This window comes from Gallinula chloropus (genome assembly GCF_964237585.1).
Source record: "Gallinula chloropus genome assembly, chromosome: 1".
NCBI classification, from domain to species: Eukaryota; Metazoa; Chordata; class Aves; order Gruiformes; family Rallidae; genus Gallinula; species Gallinula chloropus.
The window spans coordinates 189,259,807-189,281,825 of NC_140085.1; the positions used below are offsets into that span (position 1 = coordinate 189,259,807).

The window sequence follows — 22,019 nt, forward strand, 5'->3', positions numbered from 1 at the left end:
TGTCGGCTCGTCCTGATGGTGATGCCTTGAGAAGCAGGAATCAAAACTCCCCAGGCTTGGGAGAGTGGGGAAATGCCAATGGTCCTAAAGAAAGGACTTGAGGTAGACACATTAGTGAAACAGTAATTTATTATACATTCTTGCAAGAGCAGGTGACCTAACGAAGTAGGCACAGCTGTGGTCAGTTTGTAGCACTTTTATACCACATCCTTATTCAAATATCATTAGGTTACCTGATACACGTATACATATTCATAACCTGTCCTGCTTTGTATTAAAATGAGTTCCAAGAAGTGATTTCCATCAACTCCTCCCCACTGCGCCTGCGCACTGCTGTTTGATGGTGGTTGTTGAGGGTCGTGGAGATGAAGTCAGATGGCTCCTCTTCCTCACCGCAAGTAACCTTCGGTCTTGCGCAGACTCAGTTACCCCTTGACTCTGATCCCAACTCCAAGTTGGGTTTCAGCAGGTTTTGTGTACCTTCAAGGACAAGGGGGAGCTTGAACTAGTTACAATGAAATGCTTTGCCTGCATTTGTGACCCATTAGAGACAAGCACGGAATTCATGAACAGATAAGGAGGAGGGGGGTACTGGAACTTGTCAAACAAGTCATTTTATTTCCACAGAGCACATAGTCCTTGAGTGTGTAAGTTACTTAAAATATGGTGTTAGGCTCAAACTTATGTCCCACTTGGTGTTTCTTCTTTATCAGTGAGGCAGAGTCGTTCAAGGGAGGCATTGTTTATAGGAGGTCACCACTGTGGCACTTCAAGCTATCCTGTTAGCAAGTCTTCCTTAACCCTTTACAAGTGTCTTAATGCAACATTTCAGCAATGTGGAGATATAAGTCCACAGCTTTCCCACCCCATCACCCATTACTTAGCAAATTAAGCTTTAGGTGGGTCTCCAGGCCTGGTCAAAACCGGCTGGAGTCTTCTTTTTTTTGTCATGCACCATCATCATGGTGGAAATACTGGGTTCACTGGATTCACGTATGCGTGAGCTTCCTTTCTACAGCACTCTAGCCAGGCAGCAGGGACAATGTCCTTGCTATGGCTATAGTGGTGTATTGTTCCCCTGCTATTAGACTTTCAGGTCATCACAGCCTACCCAACATGTGCGGTTTCACCTCCCGCAGCAACCAGAGAGGTGGGTGTTGCTGAGACTGAGAGGTCTCTTCAAACTCAGATAGTTGGTTTAGAAAGAATCAAGGTTTTCCTGTTCTGTTATCACTTTCCTTCTAGGCAGAGGCCCCATGCTTCTTGTCGCAGGGTTGCAGATGCCGTGGCGATGTGTGAACGATGCCGCATGATAGAATTCTATGCACTGTGAGGAGCTCTTGTTGTTTTGGTTTTGGTTTTGGTTGTGGCTGGTTTCTATTGTTGTTACAGCTGTGTACACCAATAAAGTTCAGTTTTGTTCAGTTACCAAGAGTTTCTATATATCCTAAATTCTTCTGCAGAAAATACAATAACCCTTTTCAATTTGCAAAAGCAACATTTCCCAGCGTTTTCCACAGTGATTCCTGTTATTCCTGCCTGCTGCTTCCAATAAACTGCCCCTATGGGGCCTGGTCACAGCAGAGCTTGGGGCTCCTGTGCCTCTCATGGGGGTTTAGAGGTGTTCTCCCAACCCTGGGTGTGCCCCTGGGAATGGCCAAGGGAAAGGGGATGACTGGGGAGAGGCGGGGAGGGGAGAGGCAGGGAGGTGAGGGAAGGGGAGGGAAGGGGAAGGGGAAGGGGAAGGGGAAGGGAAGAGGGAAGGGGAAGAGGGAAGGGGAAGGGAAAAAGGAAAAACATTGCAGCCAGAGGTGCAAGTCCCTGGCCAGACTTGCCACATGTGGGCGCAAAGAGCGACTGCCCCCCACTCCAGGTGGGAGGCACCCCCACTGCCCTTAGAAGAGACCAGTCACCTGAAGTGGGCTGTGCAGCCTTGATGCCACAGCGATGGCCACACCCAGCCCACCCCCCAGCCCCCTGCCTCTCTGTGTCCTTGCACAGGGTCTGCTCTGTGTCTGCTCCTGGGACACCCCAATCCTGTGTCAGACCCCCCGCCCCAGCCCTCCACTCTCCCTGTGGAGCACCCTGTCCCCTCCAGCTGCCTTGGGGAGTCCCCCAATTCTCTCCTAACTGCCCTGCCCCGCCAGCCCCAAGTGGGGTTCTAGGGGTTTCCAGGCCTCACCCACACCCCTCATCCCTTCAGGTGGGCACCCCAACCTCCATCCCTGCCTCCTGTGGGGGCCGTGGCACCTGCAGCAGACAGCCCCCACCCCTCTCTCCACCCCAAGACTGAGTTGTCACCCCCCGCCGTGTCCATGGACAGGGAGAACCAGGGAGCAGGCACCCCAAAAACCATTGCTGCCTCCTCCCCCCATGGAGGTGGTTAAGTTGAGCTCAGGGCAGGATGGGGACGGTGGCAGCTGCAGCGCCTTGGCCCTGCTCCAACATGGGGGAGGGGGGAGGGGGCGGACCCTGAGGCTTTCTACAAGGGGTTTGCCACCCTTGTCCATCCTCTTCCAAAACGCAGCTGCTGCTGGAGTGGAGGAAGATGGGACAGGACATCCTGAGCCCAGACACTCTGGAAGGTTCCTGCTGCTCAGGTCCTGGAGCCTTGTGACATTCCTCACCTATGAGCAGCTGAAATGGGGCCCAATGGCCATGGGCAGGGGGTCCCCTCCTGAGCCCAACGCCTGAGGCCATCGCCACCATCCTGGAGGCACCTCAGGGATCACATCTGCCAGAGCCCAACCGTTGTCATGGCTACAGCGAGGCTTGGAGTAAATCTTTTCTGCTACCCCCCAGTACTCACCTTGCCACCCCCGCACGCCCAAACCCTCCCTGTCCTCATGCATAAGCTGTGCTGGGAGTACTGCAAGCCCCCCTGCTCCCCCCCTCCCCACAAGAATCCTCCATCACCCTCTGGGTTGCTGCAGGCTGGCACCATGTTGGGAAAACAAGGTGGAGCTGAGAGACGGGAGAAACAGCCTCAAGGATCCCAGGGCTGCACCCAGCTCTGGCCTGTGACAGTGCTGGCTCCAGCACTTTATTGGTGAGAGGGGAAGGGGAAGGACATTGTCCCCTAGGAGAGGAGAGCCCTTTGCAAGAGCAGTTTCTGCTCAGCTGTAAGGTTCTTGGGAAAGCAGATGTTGAAGTAGATGAGGAGGTCGCCCTTGCGCCTGGGGTCGTGGAGCAGCGGCATCCCCTCCCCTGGCACCACCTTGCAGTACTTGGGGCTGCAAAGCAAAGGAAGGGGCTGAGGAGCCACAGGACAATCCTGGCCTGGAGCCCACAGCCACGTGTCACGGCACAGAGCCCCATGCACACTTCTCGGGGTTTCTGGAGGTCACTTTGCTCCTCCAGCTTCAACTGACAGCCCGTCCTCCTCCAGCCTCACATCCCCACGTCCCGTGCCCTGTGGGCTCTACCACCCAGCCTTCACCTCACTGCCTTTCCCACCTTTTTCCAGGTCAATCCTGAGGTCATGACACTAAGCTGGGAGGAAGTGTTGATCAGCCTTAGGGTAGGGAGGCTCTTCAGAGGGATCTGAACAGGCTGGAGTGCTGCACATGGGACAGAACAACCCCGAGCAGTGCTACAGGCTGGGGGAGACTGGCTGGAGAGCTGTCAGGCAGAGAAGGACCTGGGGGTGGTGGGTGACTGACCATGAGCCAGCAGTGTGCCCGGGTGGCCAGTCAGAAATAGGCAACCAGGCTGGGGAAGGGGCTGGAGGGCAAATCCTCTGAGGAGCGGCTGAGGGAGCTGGAGAAGAGGAGGCTGAGGCTTAAAGGGCTTTTCCAACCCTGTGACTCTGTGAGTCTGTGATTCTTCCCGAGCGCCTGTTCATCTCCTTGGCCACCGAGCTCTGCAGAAAGGCCCCATCTGGCCACCCAGCCCAGCCATCCATCTGCCCAGCAGCACTTACTCCACAATGTCGTTGATGGGGATGTTGAGCAGCCGCCCGTCCAGCGTTTTCACGTCCACCGTGCAGCCGATGAGGGCCTGCAAGGCACAGGAGTGGGACTCAGAGCTGCACCTGCAGCCCCAGAGGGAAAGCAGAGGTTTGGGCTTGGCCCCGTTGCCTCCCTTGGCTCTTTACCTTTCCCAAGGTGATGGTGCTGACATAGGTGAGGTTGTCGTTGACTCTTTGAAACCTCGGGTGGAGTTTCTCTTGGACAACAAAGGTGATGTCAGATGGGATGATGTTTGGGCCCTAAAATTAAGGGGAGAAAAACCCAAACTGAAAAGACACCTGGGGATGGTTTGCTAGAAACCAAATGGTTTTCTATCAGGACCAGGGAATTGTGCTGGGAGCCATGTGACAAAGTGCCCATGGCCTGGAGAGATGGTTGGTCCTGAGGAAACCCGGCCCAGAACTTCCCACCATGACCATTACCTGGTCTCCTTCCTTCTCAAAGGTGATGCGAGTGCCCCGCTTCCACCCCGGCTGCACCTCGATCGTCAGGATTTTCTCTCTCATGGTGCTTGTCTGACCATCTTCATTCATCACCTGGGGGAGATGAGGGGATCAGAAGAGCTGGCTCAGAGAATCACAGACTGGGTTGGCTTGGAAGGGACCTCCAATTCCCCCCCAGTGCCTCCCTGCCACGGGCAGGGACACCCCCACCAGCACAGCGTGCCCCAGGCCCCATCCAACCTGGCCTTGAACCCTGAGACGCAGCCAGGGGCAGCCCCAGCTTCTCCAGGTACCCTGTGCCAGGGCCTCCCCCCTCCCTGGGAAGGATTTCTGCCCCCCAGCCCATCTCCAGCTGCCCTCTTGCAGCTCAAGGCCATTTCCCTGGGCCCGGCCCTCCCTGCCCTGGGCACCAGCCCCTCTCCAGCTCTCCTTGAGGGATGGGAAGGGGCTGGGAGCTCTCCCCAGAAGCAGCCTTCTCTCCTCCAGGCTCAGCCAGCCCAGCTCTCCCAGCCTGGCTCCAGAGCAGAGGGGCTCAAGCTCTCCCATCATCTCTGGGGCTCCTGGGGACTGGCTCCCACAGCTCCATGTCCTCCTTGTCCTGCGGACCCCCAAACACAGGGGCAGAATCCCCCTTTCCCAGCCCTGCTGGTCCTGCTGCTGGGGATGCAGCACAGGACAGGGGGGGCTTTCTGGGCTGCCAGCGCACAGTGACAGGTCATGGCCAGTTTCTCACCCACTGGTACCCCCAAGTCCTGCTCCTCAGGGTTGTGACACCCTGAGGGACAGCACGTAGAGGGGGTCACAGCTGCTCTGCTCATCCAGCTGCGTTCAAGCCGGTGCAGAGGAGAGTGAGGGTGGCTCCAACTCCACAGCATGGCAGGGACAAATGGAGTCAGACTGAGCAGGAGACACTCAGGGCTGGAACCAGGAGATGGTGACAGCAGGAAGAGGGATACAGATTGCTGACAGCACGAAGGAGATGCAGCCCCAAGGGAAAATGAGTCTGTGGTTGCCCAGGTAATGCTGTGTCCCCTCTCCAAAATAAGCCCCTTGTTCCCATCAGCTTTTACATCATCCCCTCCTGCTGATTTCCCCATCTCCAGCCAGAGGAGGAGGGTACCAGCTCAGATCCTTCCAGCATCTGTGCTCAGTCTGGTTCAGATTCCTCTCTGTGGCACAGCACAGATGCGGAGTGCCGGGGTCTGCCAAGCCCCCTGAGCAGGACCAGCTCTAAAACCTCAGGTTCTGCCACCAAAACATCCTACAGCCAGAGTCCAGACCCAAATTCCTCCCCCTGCTGAGCTCCCCACCTCCACCCACCCTACGGGAGATCTTAATCTTCTTGGTGCAGCCATGGAAAAGGTCTTCAAGGGAGAGGTAGAGATCCCGCACGATCGGGGGGTCTTGCTTCATCGCTCCTCTTCCTCGCAGCCCTCCGAAGGGCAGGATCAGCTCCGAGCCATCCTTGTCAAAGAACTCTGGGTGAGTGAGCAGAGCAGGGGGTCACCTCACTCTGACCAGAGGTCGGGGAGTCCCCTGGGGTCTCCTTATCACGGAGCACCCCAAGGATGCCAGGCAAACAGGAACCTCTCATCTCCTTCTGCTTGTGACCACATTCCCGCTCCAGCTGAAGTGGTCTTTCCCTAGGAGTGTGTTTATTTTGAATCCCAGGACCTCCTGAGCTGGAAGGGACCCATAAGGCCCATCGAGTCCAACCCCTGGCTCCACACAGGTCAAGTCAGAGCACCCCAGGATGTGGTTGCCCCTCCTGGCTGCTTGCACATGCTGCTGGTTCAAGGGTAACTTGCTATCAACCAAGACTCCCCCAAACCCCTCTCAGCACGACTGGCCTCCAGTGTCTCATCCCCCAGCCTGGGTGTGCAGCCAGAGTCACCCCTTCCCAGGGGCAGAATGCAGCACTTGCCCCTGTTAAACTTCACAGCCACATGCTCATGTGTTAGGAGAGTGTCACCCCCACCTACCTGCAAAGGGGTTGTCTCCACCAAAGAACTCCCTGAAGACTTTGTCAGGGTTGTTGTGAAACACGTAGCCCACGCTCCAGGGGTTCTCGTCCCCAAACTCCAAGGGGATGCCACCTTTGAGACCCTCTTCTCCATACTTGTCGTAGATCCCTTTCTTCATGGCTTAGGGAACAAGGAGGAGTCAGCACCGGCCATGGTCTCCCACAGCAGGGGAAGAGCCTGAGATCCAGGCTGTGATCGGGAAGAGGCTGGAGAAGGGCTTCCATCCCTCTCCAAGTGGGATGGCAGCAGGAAGAGCTGCCAGCTGCTGGGGCTCAAGGGCTGATGCCACCTCCATAGGGTGCTAATGACAGGGGGCTTAGACCTCTGGCCGGAGCAGAGGCGTCTCACTGCCAGGCCCACCCCCCCCCCCAGACCCAGGGGCAGGGACTGTCCCCACACTTACGGTCGCTGAGCACATCATAGGCCTCTGCCAGCTGCCTGAACCTCTCCGGTGCCCAGGGCTCCTTGCATTTGAATGGATGATTCTCTAAGGCCAGTTTCCGATAGCTATGGAGGGGAAAAGAAGGGAAAAGCCAGCCTTGCAGCCAGCCAGCCCTGGGGGGGCGGGGACGCGGGGACAGGACACCCCCAGCCCCGGCTGCTCCCTCCCTCCTTCTCCCAGGATTTGTGGCCCTGCCGCTTCTCCCAGGCCCCTCCCTCCTCCCCACCTCCCACTTCAGGGCCCTGCTGCGGAGACACACGGGGCTTCCCCCATCCCCAACACCCCCGTCCCGCACACCCCCAGGGCCGGCCGGCCTTGGGGCTCCCCTCTCCGCCAGGCCGCAGCCCCTCACGCCTTCCTGATGTCGGCGTCCGCGGCCCCCCGCTCCAGGCCCAGCACGGCGTAGTAGTTCTGCCCCATGGCGTCCCGTTGCCATGGAGCCCGGCGCTTCCGGGCCGCGCAGGGCAGCACGGCAGGGGCAGTTCTGCCCTCCCGCCCCGGGCCCCGCCTCGCCCGCGGGTTCCTTCTATTTCCTTTTAAAAACACTTTGGCTTTTTAAAATGAGTTTTCTTGGAGCTCCTGGAGAGAGTCCAGAGGAGGGAGGCACACAGAGAGGATGAAAGGCCTGGAGCATCTCCCCTCCGAGGAAAGGCTGAGTGAGCTGGGGCTGTTCAGCCTGGAGAGAAGCAGCCTGAGAGGGGATCTGATCAATGGGTATCAATATCTGAAGGGTGGGACACAGGGGGACATGGCCAGCCTCTTCTCAGTGTGTGTGGGGACAGGACAAGGGGCGATGGCCTCAAGTTGGAGCACAGGGAGTTCCACACCAATCTGGGGAAGAGCTTCTTCCCAGTGAGGGTGAGGGAGCCCTGGGACAGGCTGCCCAGGGGGGTGTGGAGTCTCCTTCTCTGGAGATATTCCAGCCCCGTCTGGACACCGACCTGTGCGACCTGTCCTAGGGAGCTGCTTTGGCAGGGGGGGTGGACCCGATGGGCTCTGGAGGTCCCTTCCAACCCCTGCAGTTCTGTGAGTCTGTGAAAATGTATTTCCCACATGGTGTTGTGTTGCTTTATTTCAGGCCATTCTGCCATAAGGTCACCCCCACATCCAATATATTTTATTAGTTTGCACACACGCCCCACGCCCCATGCCAGCAGTGAGAAGATGTGTGGCAGCACAAGACCCTCCCTGACACCTCAGAGCCCCTCTCTCCAAATTTAAAAAAATAAAATCCAAAGTTGTCCCACAGTAAGAAACATCCCCAAAACCAGCTGTACAGAGCCCGCTCATCCCAACAGCCTCAGAAGATTCCACAGGCCTCAGAAGCTTCTACACACGCACCTCAAACATACCACCCCAGAAAATAAGCTTGGAAGAGTTACTTTGGTGCAACTCCACACTGATCCAGGCAACTAAAGGTCAGAAAGTTGGTATCTCCTCACTATGCCATCTCTGCAGCACGTGTAAATTTGCTTCTCCCAAGCAGCTACCTGCAAAAGAGGGAGGGGAAAGTGGGATTTAAGGAGAGTTGCTGCTCAAGTGACAGCTAACAGCCTGTTTCTGGCATTGATTCCCTCAAACAGAGGTTCTTCTGTTAAATGCAAAAAGGGGCTGAGACACCAAGGACTTGTGTGGGTCAGATCTCAGCCTCCACAGCAGTGGTACTTAGAAGGGGGAAAACCGGCTGGCAGAGCTGGAGTGGGTTGGGGAGACCTTCTCAGCACCTACAGCTACCTGACAGGAGGCTGCAGAGAGGTGGGCGATGGTCTCTTCAGCCAGGGGACAAGGGGAAATGGGCTCAAGCTGCACCAGGGCAGGGTCAGCTCAGATGGGAGGGAAATGTTCTTCCCTGGCAGAGTTGTGGGGCTGTGGAACAGGCTGCCCAGGGAGGGCAGAGAGTCCCCACCCCTGGCTGTGTTTAACAGATGGGGAGATGAGGGACTGAGAGATCTGGGTCAGCACAGGACAGGACTCCCTGAGCTTAAAGGACTTTTCCAACCTGGTGATTCTGTGGGTTAAAACCAAAAGCACATTTCCACTGGCACCACCAAGCTGAGAGCTGAGGGAACCCATGTCACACTCCCAAGGGCAGCGGAGTGTCTGGAAACACAGGAGCCAGAGGCCTGCTTTTGGGTCCCGAGTCACCAGGGGGCAAGAGAAGAGGCAGCAGTGCCCAGCCAGCTGTTGCTTCTACCCCCAAGGATCCTCCAAGCAATTAATTCACAGTTCAGTTAATTCTGCCAGAGCTGCTACAACACCCAAGCTACTCTGCTGCTTTGGTATCGCTCCTGCATGATGCAGATAAAAGGCCAGAGGGTTTGTTTATGCCAAATATTTAGATTATTTGGGGGAGGGGGGGAAACCAGCTTAAAAGGCAACTGTGTGAAGGAACCTGAGGTGCAGGCTGCCAAGTCCTGAGATAAGGGCAGCTGCCTGCTACCTGGCATCAAGCTTCCCTACACCCCTTACCTGGGGTGATAAGACAGCATCCCTCACCTTGTACACAGGGTCACAGTCCGCTTCTGTGAGATCCAGGATGTAATCGAGGTCTTGCTGAATGATGAAGCAGGTTCCATCGCCTGGCCAGAGGAAGGAAAACAGGGCGATTAGTGAAGTGAGCCACGCTCTTAATTACAGACAGCTCCAGTGGGCCCAGTGAAAAGGCCTGGGCACAGAATCCTGAGGTTGGAAAAGACCTTTAAGCTCATCAAGTCCAACGCAGTCCCCTTCCTGGGCAGCCTGTTCCACAGCCCCACAACTCTGCCAGGAAAGAACTTTTCCCTCCCATCTGAGCTGACCCTGCCCTGGCGCAGCTTGAGCCCATTTCCCTTTGTTCCATCTCCTGTCCCCCGGCTGAAGAGACCATCGCCCACCTCTCTGCACCCTCCTGGCAGGTCAGTGGAGGTGCTGAGAAGGTCTCCCCTCAGCCTCCTCTTCTCCAGACTCAACACCCCCAGCTCCCTCAGCCGCTCCTCAGAGGATTTGCCCTCCAGCCCCTTCCACAGCCTGGCTGCCCTTCTCTGGACTCGCTCCAGGACCTCAATGTCCTTCTTATGGTGAAGAGCCCAGAACTGGACTCAGCACTGGAGGAGCAGCCTCACCAATGCCCAGTACAGGGTCACTGATCACAGGGTACAGAGGGAAACATGCTGTGAAGATGTCAGAGAGATGAGAAAAGGCTCTAGCAGCCGAGAGGCGCCCTCAGACCCTATTCTGGAGGAACACAGGGAAGGTGAGGAACGGAACTCACGATGCCAACAGCAGCCACGTAACACAGCTACATCCCCTCACTCATTGCCAGGGACACACTGCCCACACAGACTGTGCTTATATGTAAAAGGGTAACGAAGAGCACAAAGCTCCTCAATTTGCTTCTACAATTTCTACTGGAAGAGGGGAACACTTGAGGTACCTTGGCTGGCGATAAATCCGTCTCGGTATGGGAGCAGCGAAAGCACTGGTGCTCCTGATCTATGGATCACCTGGATTGGAGCACTAGAAGGAGGAGAAGAAACAAGGAAGGTGGTTACAGGCTGTAGTCAGGAGCCCACCCCAATGCGTGAATACGAGCTCAGGGTTAGAAGATAACAGGAGGAACATCTGCAGGACGTGGGGGTGTGATCAGTGATCACCCAGGAGTGTCTGGGAACTGAGCCCAGGGAACACCACTTGTGACCGGCCACCAACTGGATTTAACTCCATTCACCACAACTCTTTGGGCCCGGGGATCCAGCTCTTTTTCTTACCCAGTGAAGCGTAAGCCCACCCAAGCCCTGAGTAGCCAGGTTCTCCAGGAGAATGCCCTAACAAACAGCATCAATGGCTTTACTGAAGTCCAGGTAGACAACATCCACACCTTTCCCTCTTGAACAGGCTGCCCAGAGAGGTGGTGGGTGCCCCGTCCCTGGGGGTGTTCAAGGCCAGGATGGTCTGGGGCCTTGGGCAACCTTGTGTAGATCCAGGCCTGGAGGTTGGTGGCCCTGCCTGTGGCAGGGGGTGGGAACTCTATGATCCTTGGGGTCCCTTCCAACCCAGACCAGTCTATGATTATATGATCCTTTTACTGAGCAGGTCGCCTTCCAGTAGGAGATCATGTTGGTTGTTCAATAACTCACAGCTCCTGGCACACACTCACTTAATATTTCTCACATCCAGCTGATAGATGTTCCCATCCTGAGTCCCTGCTAGGATGTAGGTACTAGAGAGGAACGTGCAGCAGTTGAACGCATCGGATCCGATGAAGAGGAACACCTGAGGACACAGGAACAAATGCAAGGGTCAGACACTGACAGATGAGGCCACGGGACACCCAGAAGTTCCAGGAGCCACAGCACAAACTGGCAAACCCAGAGCCAGGTGAGTAACCCCTCAGCCCTGCTCCAAGATGGGCAGGAGAACAGGTCTCCAGGATCAGTCTCGCCAAGTCAGCAGACACGGCGCAGTCAGGAAATGCTCCTGGATCCTGGGGTTGGACTCAATGATCCTGTGTCCCTGGACTGGGCACTGGTGAGGCTGCACCTCGACTGTTGGGTCCAGTTCTGGGCTCCTCACCGTAAGAAGGACGTCGAGGTCCTGGAATGTGTCCAGAGAAGGGCAACCAGGCTGGGGAAGGGGCTGGAGGGCAAATCACAGGATCACAGAATGGTCTGGGTTGGAAGGGACCCCAAGTTCCCACCCCCTTGCCACAGGCAAATTCAGGGTTCAACTCCCAGGACCAAAAATTCATTTAATATAAAACCCTCTCATCAAGGACGTATCAGATATTAAACTGATAAGAAGAGACACTACACTCTTAGCCAAAAGGCCGAGATTTGATCCTGCGTGGAGTGGCTGAGGGAGCTGGGGGTGTTCAGCTTGGAGGAGGCTGAGGGGAGACCTCCTCACGTCATGATCTGTCGTGTCACCGTGTTGAACTCCATCCCACTGGCCTCTCCCCATCGATCCAAGCTGCCCAGGTCCCTCTGGAGGGCATTCCGATCCTCTGCCAGATCCACACTTCCCCCTAACTTGGTGTCATCTGCAAACTTACTGAAGGAGCACACAATTCCCTCCTCCAAATCATCAATGAAGATATTAAAGAGGGTGGGTTGGAGGACCAACCCCTGAGGAACACCACTTGTGACTCCATTCACCACCATCTTCCCTCTCCAAAAGGAGAGCAATGGACTGCTGACCACCTGAGGTTCCCTTCACACCGTGGTTAAAACACCAGGCAGAACCAAGAGCAGCTTTCCACTCTGGATGCAGGAGGCAGCCTGTGGTTCCTGCACTCACAATGACATCTACTGGCCAGTGTTTAAAGAGCCTTTCATTTAACCCAGTACCTGGGTTAAATTCCAGAGCCAATTCTTAATCCTTAACCTCCCCCCTCTCAAATAAATCTGGCACAGTAGGAAGTACTTTGTGGTACTGGGGTTTCGTTTAGAGCGTATCTGGGGAGCACACAAGCCCAAAGGCAGGTGGATCAGCTCCCCACCACCACCTGGCCTGGCTCTGTCCCGTTGTGTGGCCTGGGGGGGACCTCACCAGGGGAAAGGAACAGGATTAACACTAACCACCTCACTGATCTGGGTTGTTTTGAACCTGGTTTCATTCCTCTGCCCAGTGCTCTGCACAGCCACACAACCCACAGCTTCCAACCCAAGGAAACAGAAGCCAAAGGCCTGATGCCTCTGAGCGGATTTTCTAGCACCTTCCCCAGGGAAACACCTCTGAGAGTCCCCTTACCGGCTGCCTGCTCTGCAGTCCCACTGCTTGAAGCTTCTTATCTTCTCGAGCCAGCAGCAGGACTTTCCCTTCTGTCCCAACCTCACGGTCACCTGACAAAGACATCAGTTCACTCCAGCGGGGGACGGAATGAGCCTTGGTGATACCCAAACCCGACAGCTGAACCCGTAATGGTGTTAACTCTGTACCCTGAGTCTCACAGTTTTGGGTGGCTGGGTTCTCATGGAGAAGGGGGGCTGCAAAAAAGCAGCCAGAAGCTCTCTGCAGGCCCCACAGAGCAAACACCAGATGGCTCAAGGCCGGAGTCGTTGCTGACCAAGGCTGAGCCCATCAGCGATGGTCACAGCACCTCTGGGAACCACAGTGAGGAGAAACAAACCCTCAAGCAGCTGCTTTGTGCCCCCAGAGAAGGGAGTGAAGATGTGAGGAGCTGTGCAGCTACCAAGGGCAGGGAAGGGTGGAGGAGGCACCCCAGGTGCCGGAGAGAAAGATGCCCCTGCAGCCCCTAGAGAAACCCATGGTGGATTGGGTGTCCCCCCACAGCCCATGGATGATGACAGGGAGCAGAGATCCCATCTACAGCCCATGGACGATCCCGTGCTGGAGCAGGTGGGAACACCTGAAGGGCGCTGTGACCCCGTAGGAATCCCAGGTGTGAGCAAGCTCCTGGCAGTGAAACCTGGAGCCTGTGGACAGACAGACCCACACCGAAGCAGGTCTGCTGGGCGGGGGGGAGGGAAGCTTGTGACCCTGTAGGGGACCAGGCTGGAGGAGTCTGGGCCTGAAGGTCGGCTCCCCATGGAAGGACCCACGCTGAGGCACTTGGTGAGGAGCTCAAGCCCCACAGGAAAGGATTCATGTTGGGAGAAGTTCCTGGAGGACTGTCTGCTGTGGGTGGGACCCCACAGTGCAGCAGGGGGAGGGGGTGAGGAATGCCCCCATCCCTCCCTCCCCAGCTAAGAAGGAAGGAAAACAGCTCGTGAGAAACTGACCCAAATCCCCATTCCCCCAGTCCCTGACCCTCCCCGTGCCACAATCTGGGGAAGAAGGGAGCGAAATCCTGGCTAAAGCTCAGTCTGCTGACAAGGGAGGGGTGGGGGGAGGTGCTTTAAGATCTGGCCACACTTCTCATCACCCGACTCTGGTGTCACTGGGGGTGCAGGGCAGTGCCATCAACCAGAGTCTCTCTCCTTTATTCCCTGTTGAGTCTGTTCTGCCCGTGACGCTGATTGTGGAATGATCTCTCCCTGCCCTTATCTCCACTCCTGAGCCCCTCAATATCTATTTTCCCCCTGTCCAGCTGAGAAGGGCACTGACAGAGCAGCTTTGGTGGGTGTCTGGCCTCCAGCCAGAGCCACACCACCACAAGGAAAGAGCCATGTGTCTCCAGTTCACTCCACATAAAGCTTTTCCTTTATAATACTCAAATTCCCTGGCTGTGTAACAGTAACTGAGACACCCCAGGAGCAATTAGAGAGACTCAATCGGTCTTAACCTGCTTGATAACGCTCAACTCCTCCACAGGACCAGAGTGCTCTGGTCTGGTCACCCAGGGTCCCTTCCCCAGATAGGAGGGGCACAGAAGCAAGCCCCACACTCAGCATTATTGGTGACAAACCTAAGCAGTTTGGGCTAGGAGAAGAAATACGAATTTTTAAGAGCAAGATCCTTACTAGGAGCTTTTTCAGGTGAGCCCAGGTTGAGGGAGCTGTCAGCAGCACCCACAGCGATGCCGTTGACAGGAGAGCCACAGTCAGCGATGACACCCAGGCAGGAGGATTTCCCGCAGTCCCAGAGAAGCACGGTGCCATCCCTAGAGCAGGAGAGGACATTTCTTCCCCGATCCACAATGGCAGTGTCCAAAATACCTGTGTCAAGGCAAAGGCCACAGTCAGACAGACAGCATGGAAGACAGACAGACGCCGCAGCTCATTGCCCAAGGTGAACTCCGCTACAAGCCCCAAAGTGCTGATCCCAGACTGCCACCGGTCACACGCAGCCAAACTGGCTGAGCTGGAACAAGTCTGGAACGAGGTGTACGGGGAAGGCAACAGCTCCCAGCAAAGCAAAGCATATGGAGCAGGAGCCATCACCTGGCACAAAGGCAGATTATCACCAGTATCGTGGAAGAACTTTTCATGGTCAGGGTGAGGGAGCCCTGGGACAGGCTGCTCGGGGGGTGTGGAGTCTCCTTCTCTGGAGATATTCCAGCCCCGGCTGGACACCGACCTGTGTGACCTGTCCTAGGGAGCTGCTTTGGCAGGGGGGTTGGACCCAATGGGCTCTGGAGGTGCCTTCCAACCCCTATGCTTCTGTGACTTCATGAATCACCAGTAAAATAATTGGCAACACCTTGCCTCAGACTGAGCTGATACCACAGCTGAGTTTCCAGCTCCAAAATCAGCCTCTAACTTGGACAGAAGTCCAAGCCCAGCCCAACTCTGGATCATGCTAAGGCTTGTGTGGGGCAAGAAGCATCCACATCATCCAGCTACAGCAACATCAGAAGCACAGTTCATTCCAGTTGCTAACATCCCCAAAAGAGTTAACCATGGGGATGTTGAGTCTGGATCTGAAAAATGATGGTTAGAGGATTTAATTGATGCTTTGCAAATCATCTGAGGAGCAGCTGAGGGAGCTGGGGGTGTTGAGCCTGGGGAACAGGAGGCTGAGGGGAGACCTTCTCAGTGCCTCCACTGACCTGCCAGGAGGGTGCAGAGAGGTGGGTGATGGTCTCTTCAGCCAGGGGACAGGAGATGGGACAAAGAGAAATTGGCTCAAGCTGCACCAGGGCAGGGTCAGCTCAGATGGGAGGGAAAAGTTCTTCCCTGGCAGAGTTGTGGGGCTGTGGAACAGGCTGCCCAGGGAGGGGGCTGAGTCCCCACCCCTGGGGGTGTTTTAAAAAAAGGGTAGATGAGGTACTTAGGGTTATGGTTGTGCTTAGGATGGGAATGGTTGGACTTGATGATCTTAAGGTCTTTTCCAGCCTTGTGATTCTATCAAGCTCCCAGAACTCAAATAGAAATATCTGTAGTGACTGCACTAGATGAAACTCTTCCTGTCATCGCCCTGTAGAGAGTGGCCTTCAGCCTCACCCTAGAGCTGTTTATCCCAGAATCTCCTGACTTGGAAGGGACCCATATGGATCACCGAGTCCAACTCCTGGCTCCACACAGCTCCAGCCAGGTCTATCCTCAGAACCGGCACATCTTTTAAACGCATTTCAGATTTCTGAGGGGGCAGAAGCCAAAGCCCACAGCCCTGGCCACGTGCCACTCAAAATCTACCTCTGGCTGGGCTTCTGTAGCCAAGTCCCAGCTTTTATTGACCCTTGGTTAGCCCTGCAGCCAGGGCATCTTCACATGGTGACATCCTGAGACTTGGAGGAGTCAAAATATTTCCCCAAAACCCAAAGGAGAAAAAGGAAAAAGGGGTTGTCTTGTCTTGCCTTACAAGGGAGGCTTCTCCCCTCCTGGGCAGCCTGTTCCAGTAGGCTGGTGACTGACCGTTACCCCTCAGGCACAAAACAGTTATACACATGGCAGATGAAGCAGTGTTTAAAGCCTGAGCACTCTGTACCTCCTTTGTGACCTTTAAATGTTACTACGCAGCTGGCATCTTCTGCTGACCAGATCTTTAGCTGGGCATCCATTCCTCCACTCAGAACCACCAGGCCCGATGGAAAAAACCTGCAACAATTCACATCATACACATGGCCTTCCAACAGTCTCTGGAAAACAAAGAACTACGTGCTAGTTCCATTGTTATCACCCTTACACAGAGCGACTCTTGAGCTGTGACACTGGAGAAGAGGGGATTGTCCCTCTCTGCTCTGCCCTCGGGAGGCCCCAGCTGGAGTCCTGTGTCCAGAGCTGGGGCCCCAACACAAGAAAGATGTGGGACTGTTGGAGAGGGGTCAGAGGAGGCCACAAAGATGATTAGAGGGCTGGAGCACCTCCCCTACGGAGAAAGGCTTAAGGAGCTGGGGGCACCTCACTGCAGCCTTCCCTTCCCTAAAGGGAGCAGATAAACAGGAGGGGAAATGGCTTATTAAAAGGGTAATTAATGGCAGGACAAGTGGGATGGATTAAAGCTAACAGAGGGGAGGTTTAAATTAGATATTAGGGGGAAGTTCTTTCCAGAAAGAGTGGTGAGGGGCTGGAACGGGCTGCCCAGAGAGGGGGTGGGTGCCCTGTACCTGGGGGTGTTCAAGGCCAGGTTGGATGGGGCCCTGGGCACCCTTGTGTAGCTCCAGGCCTGGAGGTTGGTGGCCCTGCCTGTGGCAGGGCGGTTGGAACTCTGTGATCCTTGGGGTCCCTTCCAACCCAGATCAGTCTGGGATTCTAAAACTTGGTGTTCACACGTGGGCAGTGGATTAAGCTCAAATCCTCTGGGTCTGGGTTCTTGCAAGGGAACTCATCTCAATTTGAGGCAGGCACAGAGCTGGCAGGTCCATTTTGTGCCTCCCTCCACTGCTGGAGTCGCTAATTACACAGCAAAGGATGCTACATTTGGTTCTAAGAACGGGTGAAATGTCTTTATCCATTGCTAAACAAGCAGCTGACAGGTCAAGCTGCACAAGAACCACAGTAACCGGTGTTTCTAGCCACGACCCAGTTAATTCATCACAGGCAGGAGTCTTTTTCCTCACCTCTTCTCTACTGCAGAAGCCAATTCAGGGCTTGCAGCACACAGGTTAGGAGCTGTCATTCCTAACCACCCTTTCTCGTTTTCAACCTGGGATTTCCCTCTGGATTGCCAGCCATCATTTCCCTTGGGAGCAGTCAGGCTTTCCAAGAGATTGAACTTCAAACCTCCCAGGTGGATAATTTCAATTAGCTCTGCAATCAAAAGTCAGGTTCCCACCTTCCCTAGGCCACAGTGTATGGGTAGCCTGACTGAATTCATGGTCAAAGGACTTTGTTAAGGTCACAGCCAACACACAACATCAAAGCTAGATGCTCTTACTCTTATTTCTCCATTTGCAGCCTGCCAGATTTTCATGGTCCCATCTGTGCTGGTTGACACGCCGAGCCCACCGCCGCTGGAAATGTCGAGACAGGTAACCTGCAGGAGGGTGGAAACACCAAACATTAGCTTTGTGTCACCTCCTACATAGGGTTTTCTGCTCCAGAGCCTAATTCCTTGCTGGGGGAGACCTGCTAAGTACATCCCCGGGTGCTACTGTCACCCCCAGACATACACTGCTGGGGGGATTTAAAGCACCGCGCAGAGTTTCCATCACCACGGCTTCACAGTTCCAGCCTGGTAACGCTCTTCTAACACTTAACACCCTTACACAAGGACAAGAATCATCGAATCACAGACTGGTCTGGGTTGGAAGGGACCCCAAGAAACTTCCAACTTGAAGCCATCGCCCCCTGTCCTGTCCCCACAGACACTGAGAAGAGGCTGGCCATGTCCCCCTGTGTCCCACCCTTCAGATATTGATAACCATTGATCAGATCCCCTCTCAGGCTGCTTCTCTCCAGGCTGAACAGCCCCAGCTCACTCAGCCTTTCCTCACAGGGGAGATGCTCCAGGCCTTTCATCATCTCCGTGTCCCTCCTCTGGACTCTCTCCAGGAGATCCCTGTCCCTTTTATACCAGGGAGCCCAGAACTGAACACAACACTCCAAGTGTGACCTGACCGGGGCAGAGCAGAGGGGGATGATCCCCTCCTTTGACCTGCTGGCCACGCTCCTCTTCATGCACCCCAGGATCCCATTGGCCTCCTTGGGCACACTGCTGGCTCATGGCCACCCTGTCACCCACCAGGACCTCCAAGTCCTTCTCTGAAGAGCTCCTCTCCAGCAGCTCACCCCCAGCCTGTACAATTCTTTCCCAAGTGCAAGACTCTCCACTTGCTTTTATCAAACCTCACCTGGTTTCTCCCTGCCCAGCTCTCCAGCTTTCCCAATCACAAGCAACTTCCCCAAGTTTCTCTGATCCTATAACATTTAATGACCCAGTTCAAATATGAAGTCACACTGCTGGTCAACCCTCAGACCAAGCATGCAACACGCCTGAGACACGCTGCGAAAGCTCGGGGTCAGTCCCATGTGTTTCCCCCCCACCTCATTTCACAAGGTTACTTACACTTTTCTGATGAATCCTGGAAAAAGTTGTGTAAGGAGCCAGAAACTTTGTGGATGCATTTTCATGTGGACAAGAAACGAGAATGCTTTTCTAGAGGAGGGAAGAAAAGGGAAGAAGAAGAGTTAGAAGGGCCGTCAGGCTGTCGAGGTGGAACTGTGGTTTGGACCTGGCTGTGGTCTCTCAAGAGCCTGAGGAGGGATGAAGCAGAGTGTTGGGCTTGCTTCGTTCTACTGCTGCAAGACACAAAGCCTGGGGTGGGAAGTGATGGCCATTATGGCCACAGGAGTTGGCTGGGCCTGTGTAGAGCCAGGAGTTGAACTCTATGATCCATGTGGGTCCCTTCTAAGTCAGGAGATGCTAAGATTATGGGACACACGACCCCAGCATGATCACAAAATCCCAGGGGTTGGAAGGAACCTCAGGAGATCATCAGGTCCAACCCCCTGCCAAAGCAGCTCCCTAGGACAGGGCGCACAGGTCGGCATCCAGACAGGGCTGGAATATCTCCAGAGAAGGAGACTCCACACCCCCCTGGGCAGCCTGTCCCAGGGCTCCCTCACCCTCACCAGGAAAAGTTCTTCCATGAGAAGATACTGGTGATCTCCTGCTCCATATACTTTGTTTTGCTGGGAGCTGTTGCCTTCCCTGTACACCTCGTTCCAGACCTGTTCCACCTCACCAGTTTGGCTGTGTGTGACCAGTGGCAGTCTGGGAACAGCAGCTTGGGGCTTGTAGTTGAGTTCACCTTGGGAACTCAAGATGGCTCTTGAATACCTCCAGAGAGGGAGACTCATGAGCGGATGCTACGGACCAGCTCCAGGACCCAGCACAGGCGAGGTGCCAAGGACAGCTGGATAATCCATGCAGGGAACTGGGAAACAGTTTTAGGCTCTTATTTTGGCTGGTATAACAGTACCACCCCTTCACACACAGAAGGCAGTTACCGATCCCCCAGCCCACCCCAGCACCTCGGTGACTTCCCCAACCACGAAGCCCTCGGAAGCAGCGATGTCAGGGACGCCCTCAGTGCTGAGCCCACGGCGGGTCAAGCTGCCGTACAGGGTGGGCTTCCCTGTGGGGAGAACAGCCATCAGCTCAGCCACCTCTCAACCCCACCCCCTCCCCAGCTTATCTTCCCCTCAGCCCGCCCCAAACCACAGGGCACCCCTCCCAACCACCCTCAGCCCTCCCTGAGACACAGGAAACACTCCCAACCGCCCTCACTCCTTACACAGCCCCCCAACTGCCCTCACCTCTCCTAACCCACAGCACCCCTCCACCCCCTTAAGCCCCAGACTTGAGGTATTTAAAAGGGGTGTAGATGAAGAGCTTAAGGACATGATCTAGAGGTGGACCAGGCCCTGATTGGACTCGGTGAACTCAAGGGTCTCTTCTAACCCAGGGGATTCTAGGATCCTGTAAATGCTATTAGTTTCAACCTCAGGTTTAGCACTGTAAAAGTGAGTAAGATCTTGATTAACCTGACAAACTCAAGGAAAAGTTATGGATTCAGCTGGACCTGAAAGGAATTTTGCTGCAATTCTTTACACCAACCCAGCCTGGCGCATTTTCATATAATTTAGCCCTTAGAGACAGATTTTAGAACAAAACATGAGCACAGAGTTGAAAACTATTCACTTGCCCTGTTTATACTAGATAAAAACCTAATTAATTTCTTGAATACTGCATCCAGCTCTGGAGTCCCCAACGTAAGCAGCACATGGGACTGGTGGAACAAGCCCAGAGGAGGCCACAGAAATGCTCAGAGGGCTGAAGCACCTCTGCTGTGAAGCCAGGCTGGGAGAGGTGGTCTGGGTCAGCCTGGGGAAGAGAAGGCTCTGGGGAGATCTTACAGCACCTTCCAGTCCCTGAAGGGGCTACAGGAAAGCTGGGAAGGGACTTTTCAGAAGGGCAGGGAGACACAGAACGAGGGGGGATGGGTTTAAACCGGAAGGGGGGAGATTTAGATTGGATAATGGGAAGAAATTCTTCCCTCTGAGGGTGGTGAGGCCCTGGCACAGGGTGCCCAGGGAAGTGGTGGCTGCCCCCTCCCTGGAGGTGTCCAAGGCTGGGTTGGATGGGGCCTTGAGCAGCTGGGGCTGGTGAGAGGTGTCCCTGCCCATGGCAGGGGGCGGGACTCAACCATCTCTGCGGTCCCTGACAGCACTGCCCGTGCTGTGTCCCCGTGTGCCTCCTCTCGCCCCAGCCCGCCACCCCCTGAGCCCCCCCACACCGCCTCAGCACTCACCAGGGCTGCGGCAGCTCAGCCAGGCCTCACCCTCGTCCCTCCTGCGGAGAGGAAGAGCGGCTGTGAGCGGAGCCGGAGGAAAGAGAGCAGAGAAGGGAGCGGGGGGAAGGGGACCGCGAGGGCGGCGCCCACCTCAGCGCCCGGCTCCAGTCGCTCTGCACCCGGAGCGCCGCCGCCATCCCAGCGCGGCCGACGCCGCCTCTGCCGCCTCCGGCCAGCCCGCCGCCCCCCGCCAAGCGCAAAGGGAAAGACGCCGCCAGTGAGCGGGCGCTTCCGCGGTCGCGCCCCGCCCCGTCACCGGGCTTAAAGGGGCCGCGCTGCGCCGCTGGGTAGGCACGGAGAGGGGTATGGGGGGGCCAAGGAGGGGGAGGGGTATGGGGGGGCCAAGGAGGGGGAAGGGTATGGGGGGGCCGTGGGGGGCGGTGCTGGACCCCCGCGGGAGTGGCATAGAAAGTGCACGGCACGTGCCTGGGCGAAAGGGCAGGTGGGGGGTGAGGAGGGTGCTGAGCACCCACGGGTGGGGTGTTGGGCACCCGGAAATTTGTGTAGGGGGCACAGGGGCAGGGGAGACAGGCACACCTAGATTTGGGAGGTTGCTGGGCACCCGTGGGTGGGAGTAGGGGAGATAGGCACCGGTGGGTTTGGGAAGGTTCTGGGCCCCCATGAGTGGGCGGTAGGCTGCATGGGGTGTGAGGGGTGCTGAGCTCCTCCTGGGGTTGCATGAGGACACCCACAGGGGCAGGGCAGGTGGGTGCCCCCAAAGAAGGGGAAGGTAGCACCCCAAACCCTGCTTCCTTGCTCCAGCCTGGCTCAGCGATGGCGAGACCCGGGCACGCCAGGAACCCTCCATCGTTGAAGAAGGCTGAGGAGGAGGAGGAGGAGGACCCAGTGGACGCCATGATCTCACGCACGGGCTGCGCCGCGCAGCACCGGGAGCTGCAGGACTGCATGGCGGCGCGGCAGGACTGGCGCCATTGCCAGCCCCAGGTCCGTGCTTTCGGCGAGTGCATGGCACGCCGGCAGCGTGACACCCAGCCCCGTGGAGCAGCACCTGGCTCACACCAA

General features: G+C 56.0%; 2 protein-coding genes across 2 annotated transcripts; both read right to left on the reverse strand.

The window, feature by feature from the left end:
* Positions 1–3,022: 3,022 nt before the first annotated feature.
* On the reverse strand, positions 3,023–7,300 carry LOC311188573 (dnaJ homolog subfamily B member 13-like; the record flags this gene model as incomplete). The annotated part of the gene is made up of 8 exons (XM_084260026.1): positions 3,023–3,233; positions 3,923–3,999; positions 4,097–4,210; positions 4,394–4,507; positions 5,735–5,892; positions 6,397–6,558; positions 6,842–6,945; positions 7,233–7,300. The coding sequence occupies 8 exons, from the start codon at positions 7,298–7,300 to the stop codon at positions 3,080–3,082; spliced, it is 951 nt and encodes a 316-aa protein (XP_084116152.1). The 3' UTR covers positions 3,023–3,079.
* Positions 7,301–7,934: 634 nt separating this feature from the next.
* On the reverse strand, positions 7,935–21,133 carry LOC311205206 (proteasomal ATPase-associated factor 1-like; the record flags this gene model as incomplete). Its single annotated transcript, XM_084279543.1, has 12 exons — positions 7,935–8,370; positions 9,377–9,459; positions 10,293–10,375; positions 11,016–11,131; positions 12,608–12,699; positions 14,281–14,475; positions 16,187–16,337; positions 17,576–17,674; positions 18,707–18,796; positions 19,675–19,778; positions 20,955–20,995; positions 21,087–21,133. 12 exons carry the CDS (start codon positions 21,131–21,133, stop codon positions 8,293–8,295), a joined length of 1,179 nt encoding a protein of 392 aa, XP_084135669.1. The 3' UTR covers positions 7,935–8,292.
* Between the last annotated feature and the right edge of the window lie 886 nt (positions 21,134–22,019).